The sequence below is a fragment of the Dipodomys ordii genome, unplaced genomic scaffold, assembly GCF_000151885.1.
Source record: "Dipodomys ordii isolate 6190 unplaced genomic scaffold, Dord_2.0 Scaffold67, whole genome shotgun sequence".
Classification (NCBI taxonomy): Eukaryota; Metazoa; Chordata; class Mammalia; order Rodentia; family Heteromyidae; genus Dipodomys; species Dipodomys ordii.
The window spans coordinates 482,049-490,883 of record NW_012267283.1 but is presented as its reverse complement, the minus strand read 5'-3'; the positions used below and the strand labels follow the sequence as shown (position 1 = coordinate 490,883).

At 39.6% G+C, this 8,835-nt stretch overlaps 1 protein-coding gene across 1 annotated transcript in view; it reads left to right on the top strand.

Annotated features, from left to right (window-relative positions):
- Window positions 1–8,835, top strand: part of Hsdl2 (hydroxysteroid dehydrogenase like 2) — a 51,467-nt gene that overhangs the window by 6,495 nt on the left and 36,137 nt on the right. Inside the window, exons 2-3 of the mRNA XM_013023335.1 lie at window positions 4,563–4,726; window positions 7,209–7,307. Coding sequence (XP_012878789.1) covers window positions 4,563–4,726; window positions 7,209–7,307 — 263 coding nt within the window. The remainder of the gene's footprint in view (window positions 1–4,562; window positions 4,727–7,208; window positions 7,308–8,835) is intronic.

The following is an 8,835-nucleotide window of genomic DNA, read 5'->3' as shown; positions in this document are numbered from 1 at the left end:
CTCAAGTGGTAGAGCGCTCGCCTTGAGCTGAAGAGCTGAGGGACAGCGCCCAGGCCCAGAGTTAAGCCCCATGACCAACCAAAAAAAAAAAATATAAGAAAATATATTGATTTAAATCAATGTAGACAAATCTCCAATATTAGAAGGAAGCAATATGATAGAATAATATGTACTGTATGAAGCTATTACATAAATTTAAATACTGTATTGTTTAGACCATGTTTGGCAGGTATTTTGCTTTTGTTTTTGTTTTTTTTATAAAACCCTAGATAGTAGATACTTGGCTTTGGGAGGTAAAAGACAACATTAGAGACAGATATATAACAAGAGAGAAAAACAGTTTCTATATTATTTTTTATTGTTGATATTCAAAATAATTGGATACAATTTTTTTGTAGTACAAGATCCAATGGGAAGAGTGGAACTTAATTTGAGGAGTGAAGGGGTAGTATAATAGTTTCATTAAGTTATAACAATGTATCACAAACTGGTAGCTTAAAATGAATTTATTAACTGGACACTGGTGGCTCAAACCTGTAACCCTCCTGTAGCTTCAGGAGGCTGAGATATGAGTATTGTGCCAGCCAGGGCAGAAAAATCTGTGAGACACTTGTATCTCCAATGAAGCACTAAAAAAAGCCATAAGTGGAGCTGTGGCTCAAGTGGTAGAGCACTAGCCTTGAACAAAAAAGCTCAAGGACTAAAACCCGAGTTCAAATCCCAGGACTGGCACAAAAACAAAACAAAAATAAGATAAAATAAAACTAAATTAAAATAAATGTATTCTCTCATGGGTCTGGGAGCTAGAAATTATGATGTTTGCAGGACTCTGCTTCTTTTAAAAATCCTGGGTCCTAAATTGGGCACCGTTGGCTCACACCTATAATTCTAGCTACTCAGGAGGCTGAGATCTGAGGACTGCAGTTCAAAGGCAGCCTGGGCAGGAGAGTCTGTGAGACTCTTAGTTCCAATTAACCAGTAGAAAACCAGAAGTGGCACTATGTTTCAGGTGGTAGAGTGTTCCCCTTGAGCTGAAGAGCTCAGGGACAGTGCCCAGGCCCAAACTTCAAGCCCCACGACTCGGAAAAAAAAAAAAATCCTGAGTCCTGTCTTCTTCCTAGTTTCTGGATGTTAACAATCATTGGTATTCTTTGGCTAGGATCTGCATCACATGGTGTTGATGACATGAAAGCTATGGCTGTTCTTACTCTTCTTGTAAGGACACTAGTAATAAGGCTTTAAAGGCCTACTCTTCTCCAATGCTAGTTTTATCTGTAGCAACTGTTTCCAAATAAGGTCATATTCTAAGGTACTGGAGTTTTGAACTTCATCTTTTTTTGGTGGTGGTAGGGAGATACATTCTAGTAATAGCAGGAAGATGATATTTCACTTAATTGAGGTTCAGTATTGTGTTCTGTATCATCAAATTGATCACAGTGTTCAACTGTAACAATTATTCTTTGCTGGGCACCAGTGGCTCACTCAGTAATCCTCGCTACTCAGGAGGCTGAGATTTGAGGATCATGGTTCAAAGCCAGCCTGGACAGGAAAGTCTGTGGAACCAGAAAGTGGAGCTATAGCAAAAAAACCCCTCAGGGACAGCACCCAGGCCCTGAGTTCAAGCCCCACAACTAACAACAACAACAACAAAAATATTCTTTGCTTATGACCATACCCACAAAGGTAGTGAATTGTATTTGGTCTGTGGACCATGGCTTGCTGCTGACCTTTGGTTTATACATAGATAGATAAGTATTAGGAATAATTTTTAAAATCACAAGAAATGAGTAATAGTATTTTAGGTAGTTGTTATTTTGCAGAATGTCCCCATTACAGTTATGGAGGAATAGACAGATAGCTTCTGGGGTATTGGTAATTTTCTTAACTTGAATAATAATTACACCATTTCCATTTTTATTTTGTCTTTTAATCTTTAAACATTCCTTTTACATACTTACGATATGTTTGCTATTTTTACCAAGAATAATTCTCTCCCTTCTTATGTCTCCTTTCCTTTCTTCTTCTCCTTCTCTTCCTCCATATTGTTCTTCTCCTTCTCTCTCTCTCTCTCTCTCTCTTTTTTTGTCAGTCATGGGGTTTGAACTCTGGGCTTGAGTGCTGTCCCTCAGCTCTTCAGCTCAAGACTAGCGCTCTACCACTTGAGCCACAGCACCACTTTCCAGTTTTTCTGGTGGTTTATTGGAGATAAGAGTTTATGGCCTTTCCCACCCAGGCTGGCTTTGAACAGGACCTCAGTGATCTCAGCCTCCTGAGTAGCTAGTATTACAGGTATGAGCCACTGGCACCCGGCCTTCTCCTTCTCTTTGTGTAGGTGTACAAGTTATTGGTGCTTGAACTCAGGCCCTCATGGCCTTACTGGGCTCTTTTGTTCAAGGTTGGTGTTCTGCTACATGAGCCACCTTTCCACTTCTTGCTTTTTGCTGGTTAAATGGGATAATAGTCTCAAGAGCTTTTCTTCCTAGGATGGCTTTGAATCATAGTCCTCAGATTTCAGCCTCCTGAGTAGCTAGGATTATAGATGTGAACCACTAGTGTTTGGCTTGCTCCTTCCTTCCTTCCTTCCTTCCTTCCTTCCTTCCTTCCTTCCTTCCTTCCTTCCTTCTTCCTCCTTCTCCTCCTTTATAGCATAAATTTAACTTTAATAATTATGTACTATAAATGTAAACACGATTTAATACTTGTATTAAAAGTCTGTGTGCAGTCAATATTATTCAAAATTTGTAAGTTTTCTTTCCATGTTTGTCTTTTCTGGATGTCTTATCATCAAATCTTCTTGTATCTCAAGAACTAGAGCAAGCATTTTTTCTGTGAATGGGCATCCTCATTCAAGATGTGGTTATGACATCTGTATCTCCGTCATTCATTATCCAGGAAGCTGGTATTGTTGTCAAGTTTACAACAAATAAGTTTCTGCTCACCAGCCTCTCAGATATTCCTGGATTTCCTAATGCATCTTGAATTCTCTACATGACTGATCTTTCCTTTCTTTTTATAAAGATGATTATTCCCTCATTTAAAATTAATTCTCCTTTCACCTCTTTTGTTCTATATCAGGCATGTAATCCTCTAGCCCTGGAAGAGCCTTCTGTTCTTGTGTTTACAAGCCTGTCACCTCTTTTCTCTTTTTCATGGTCAATTTTGCTTGCTTTTCTTTGCTTGTAGAAAGCAAACAAGAAAGTGTATTTCCCTCTGCTTTTATTTTAGATATTCCCTTCTCACCTAACAATTGAGTAAGCAGCAAGTTTAAAGTTAATATGGAAGGATGTAAAGACTGAAGTAGGCCTAGAGATTTATTAGAGATTATTTCTAGTCCATCTCACTTTTATTTGTTTAATAGCTTTCCTGAGGTGTAATTGTATATGGAGTAATCCACCTGTTTAATATAGCTAAACACTGTTTTATTCACTAAAATTAGCATTGCAATTGATTTTTAAAACCTCCTCCTCATTCCCCAAAGAAACTCCTCACTCCTCAGCTGTGAATCCCCAATCCCTTCCACTCCCAATTATAGGCAGCCACTGCCTCTCCTGTGTATGTTATAAATGGAAGCCTGTTTTATGTGATCCTTTGTGCTGCTTTCTGTCACTTTGCAATATGTGTTTGATTCATCCATAGTATAGCATGGATCAGTAGTTGTTTCTTTTTAACAGTGCTAATGAACAGTATTGCACATTGTGTTTATCTATTCATTAGTTAGTAGATACTTGGGGTTTTTTTCCACTCTCACTGCTATACCCATCCATTGAACAATTATTTGCTGTTAGATAATTTCTTTAATTGTTAAGTATTCATTGTTGAAAATTTGAAAAGTATAAAAGAATTAAAAGAATGCCATAAAATTTATGCCTAATTCTACCATTCAAAAATAAGGAGCTGGGTGTGGTGGTTCACATCTGTAATCTTAGCACTTGGGAAGCTGAAGCAGGAGGATCATGAGTTTGAAGACAGCCTGGGTTACATGGCAAAACCTTGTCTCCAAGAGGAAAAAAAGACAACCTTCCCCAAATTGGTTAATCCCTATTACATCCTGCCCCACCACATCCCCAACCCTGCTGGGGTCTGAACCCAAGAATCACACATGTGAGGGAAGCACTTTACCACTTAAACTATATGCCTAAGTCCTATTTTTATTTTGTTTTTGAGATAATGTCTCACTAACTTCCCAAGCTGGCCTCAAACTTCTGATCTTCCTACCTCTATCTCTATAGAGTAGTTAGGATTATAGATACATTAATACTTCTGTTGAAAAGAAAACTTGTTTATTTATTGTATTTAAGATTTATTTTTTTCATTTGAGCGGGTTTTGTTTGCCAGATCTCAGCAGACTGGCTAATTGGAATTGTCATAAATACTTTCTAAGTCTGTAGGTGGTAGTATAGTAGACTTATCAGTTGTCACACAGGCAGGGGAAAGGGTTTAGAAAAAAAAAATCTCACAGAGCAGGAAACATGTCTATTATGAAATGCACATGAGCTTTGGATATGCTGGCCAATAAATAAAACATTGACATTTCTAATAAGGTCATATTTGTTCTGTTGCAGGAAGCTCGCAGGATGTACAGTTTTTATCACGGGTGCCAGCCGTGGCATTGGCAAAGCTATTGCATTGAAAGCAGCAAAGGATGGAGCAAATATTGTTATTGCTGCAAAGACCACCCAGTCCCACCCCAAACTCCCAGGCACAATCTATACTGCTGCTGAAGAAAGTAAGTATGACAGGTACCATTTCATGAGATGCTGTCACACAGAGCTAATCTGCTAGAGAGTTGAGTTTATGCTATTTGAAAGCTACCTTAAAAATAATTATATCTATTTCCAGAAGTATTTATCTTGTCACCCAAGAGCAGTGGTTTTGACCATTTTTCTCTTTTTAAAGCCATATGAGAGAGTCTAGTTCAAAATCATGTCTCTGGCCTGGGGGTATAACTTAACCTTGTTCAAGCCTTGAGTTCCATCCTTAGCTCTGCAAAATCAAAACAACATTCATCACCACAACAGCAGCAAAAAACTATGTCTCAGGAGAGATGGAGTGGAATTGGAGAGAAACAGTTTGAAGGAGGAATGCTGTGAACATTTCACAAAAGCTCTTTGTGTTATTCTCAGCACTTTGCAAGTCGTTTTCAGTTTTTGGTTGACTAATCTTTATCCTGAACTGTGTTCAACTCATTGTGTCCAGTGCAGTGCCAAGATGAAAGGCTTCAAAATTCAACTTCTGTTGATATTACTAGATGGTGTGTGTGTGTGTGTGTGTGTGCATGTGTGTGTGTGAGAGAGAGAGAGAGAGAAAAGGCCTTGTGTATATGAAACTGGGTTTGAAATGGCCTTAGACTTGTGATCTCTCTATCTCAGCCACCTAATTTCTGGGCTTGGCTTCCAGGTATGCACCACCATGCCTAGTGATGTTGCTAGTTTTGTTAGTCACATAAATTGCACACACTGTAGTGATGGCTGAGGATTGTACATGAACAGTTTGAGTGGAATGATATTGGGGGTACTTTATATTATTTTGTGTTGGTAGTAGTCCTTAAACTCACAGCCTTGTACTCTTGCTTGACTTTCTTTGGTAAGACAAGCACTCTACCACTTGAGTTACTGCTGTATTTCTGACTCTTTGCTGGTTAATTGGAGATAAGTTTCAGATTTGTCTGCCCAGGCTGGTTTCAAATCTCGATCCTCAGATCTCACCCTCCTGAGTAGCTAGGACTATAGGCAGGAGCTACCACCAAATGCTGGGGATTATTATTATTTTTTTTTTGCTGGTCTTGGGCCTGAACTCTGGGCCTGGGTGCTGTGCCTCAGCTCTTCAGCTCAAGGCTAGCGCTCTACCACTTGAGCCACTGCACCACTTCCAGCTTTTTCTGCTTATGTGGAGCTGAGGTATCGAACCCAGGGCCTCATGCATGCGAGGCAAGCACTCTACCACTGAGCCACCTTCCCAGCCCAGGGGGGATTATTTTAAAGTACAAACAAAAACTAAACAAGGGAGTAGGGGAAGGGGGAAGATGGGAAGGGATGGGAAGGGGAAACAAAGGAGGAGGCAACAATGCTTGATAAGAAATGTACTCATTATCTTGCGCATGTAATTGTAACCCCTCTGTATGGTATTTTCACAATTAAAATATATATATAAAAAGAATGAAATGAAAAAAAACAAAAAAACTAAACAAGTAGAAGGTAAACTGTCAAAAGATGATGGAGTAATAACAGAGCTTTAAGCTATTCTTTGTATTTTTGGCAAGTGTAATTTTAGTTTTTTTGTCAGTGGTGGGGCTTGAACTCTGGGTGTGGGTGCTATCCCTGAGCTCTTCAGCTCAAGGCCAGTGCTCTACCACATGAGCCACAGTGCTACTTCCAGTTTTCTGGTTTTCACGGCCTTTCCTGTCTGGGTTGGCTTTGAATGGCGATCCTCAGATCTCAGCCTCCTGAGTAGCTAGGATTATAGGCGTGAGGCACCAGCGCCCTGCAGTGTTTGTAACTTTTTTTTTTTTTTGGTTGGTTGTGGAGCTTGAACTCTGGGCCTGAGCACTGTCCCTCGGCTCTTCAGCTCAAGGCTAACACTCTACCACTTGAACCACAGCGCCATGTCCAGCTTTTTCTGTTTATGTGGTGCTGAGGAATAGAACCCAAAGCCTCATGCATAATAGGCAAGCACTCTACCAATGAGCTACCTTCCCAGCCCGGAGTGTCTGTAATACTTTGTAATAGAAAGTTTAAAATTTTTCTTTCTCTCTCTCTTTGTTTCTTAATAGATTTTTTTTTTTGGGGGTCCGGTCGTGGGGCTTGAACTCTGGGCCTGGGCGCTGTCCCTCAGCTCTTCAGCTCAAGGCTAGTGCTCTACCACTTGAGCCACAGCGCCACTTCTGGCTTTTTTCTTTTTGCTTATGTGGTGCTGAGGAATCGAACCCAGGGCCTCATGCATGCAAGGCAAGCACTCTACCACTGAGCCACCTTCCCAGCCCCTTCTTAATAGATTTTTAAAAATTCTTTGTCTTTTTCATTTTTTAGTAGAGTTGATCTAGCTGGCTAGAAGCTAGATATGGTTAGTCTGGACTATGAGATGGAGTTGTTATGAGATTTATTTATTGGTCCTGGTTTTCTGAAAATAAGACACATTTTGATTGCTGAATCAGAATGGAAGGTGCAATAATTCAATGCATCAATGCCTATTTGTTTGTTTCCCCTTTGTAGTCGAAGCAGTTGGAGGAAAGGCCTTGCCTTGTGTTGTTGATGTGAGGGATGAGCAACAAATCAACAATGCAGTGGAAAAAGCAGTCGAGAAATTTGGAGGTAGGATCATGATTCTGCAATAATTACTGAATATTGATAAAAAATAATAGTGATGACAAACCTAATAGGTGCCTGAAAGTGGAGAGCACTGAACTCTAGATAAGCTGATTTTTCCTATAAAGTTTAGTTTATAAATCAGATATGAGATTAGCAATAACTAGTAATAAAACAGCAATAATAATTTACTGTACTACTAAGTTATGTAACAGTAGTCTTTTCCTGAAGTGTGAGGTATATGATTTATCCAAGCACACTAGCACAAAAAGCTTGGATTTCTTTCTTCTTCCTCAGATTGTCACTTACAGAAGATTTGTTCTTACTGTAGGTCTTAGCAACTTCAGATAACTACAGTTTTCTTTCTTTATGATGAGAATTTTCATCTTTTCCCTTAGAGTATGATAGGATTGTCCATGCCATCTCTAAAATGCTGGTATTACTACTGTAGTACTTCAGGGCCATTATTAAATAAAATAATGTGATAACAGTGACAGTTGATGTGATTGATAATCAAGACCATTTCTAACTGATGAATGGGTGGGTAGGTGTAGAGCATGGATACACTACACAAAGGGATGGTTCAGGTCCTATGTGGGATGGAGTAGGATGGCGAGATTCCATCACATCACTAAGAATGATGTGTGTAATGTTTTTTTTTGTTAGTCATGGAGCCTGAACTCTGTGCGTGGGTGCTGTCCCTCAGCTCTTCAGCTCAAGGCTAGCGCTCTACCACATGAGTCACAGTGCCATTTCCAGCTTTTTCTACTTATGAGGTGCTGAGGAATCGAACCCAAGGCCTCATGCATGCAAGGCAAGCACTTTGCCACTGAACCACCTTCCCAGCCCCTGATATGTGTAATTTTTTTTGTGGGGTCCGGTCATGGGGCCTGAACTCTGGGCCTGGGCGCTGTCCCTCAGCTCTTCAGCTCAAGGCTAGCGCTCTACCACTTGAGCCACAGCGCCACTTCCGGCTTTTTGCTTATGTGGTGCTGAGGAATCGAACCCAGGGCCTCATGCATGCAAGGCAAGCACTCTACCACTGAGCCACCTTCCCAGCCCTGATATGTGTAATTTTAAGTTAAGGAATTATTTAATTCTGTAATTTTCCATTTAGTTATTTCAAACTGGTACTAGCTATGAATAACTGAAACAGTGGAAAATGAAATTCTGGATATAGAGACACCACTGAATAATTATAGATTTGTTTTGATTTTTTGGATTTTCTCTGAGTCCTGGGAGTATAACCAGAAGCAAGTAATTTACTAATCTGATGACTTTTTTTGTGTGGATAATATGACAAATCTACCACCCAAAATAAAGTTAGGACCTAATAGAAATCTCATATACTTGCCTCTCCCTGATTAATGTAAACATTATTTGGTGACTTTTTATATTTCTGGGATAAAATGTAGGTATCTTATTGGTATTCACCGTATTATATAATCTGGTATTAACAGATTTTTTTTCTTTTGGTTCCATCTTTTAAAAAAAAATCTCTACATTACTGCCTTCTTTTTTTTTGGGTCCGGTT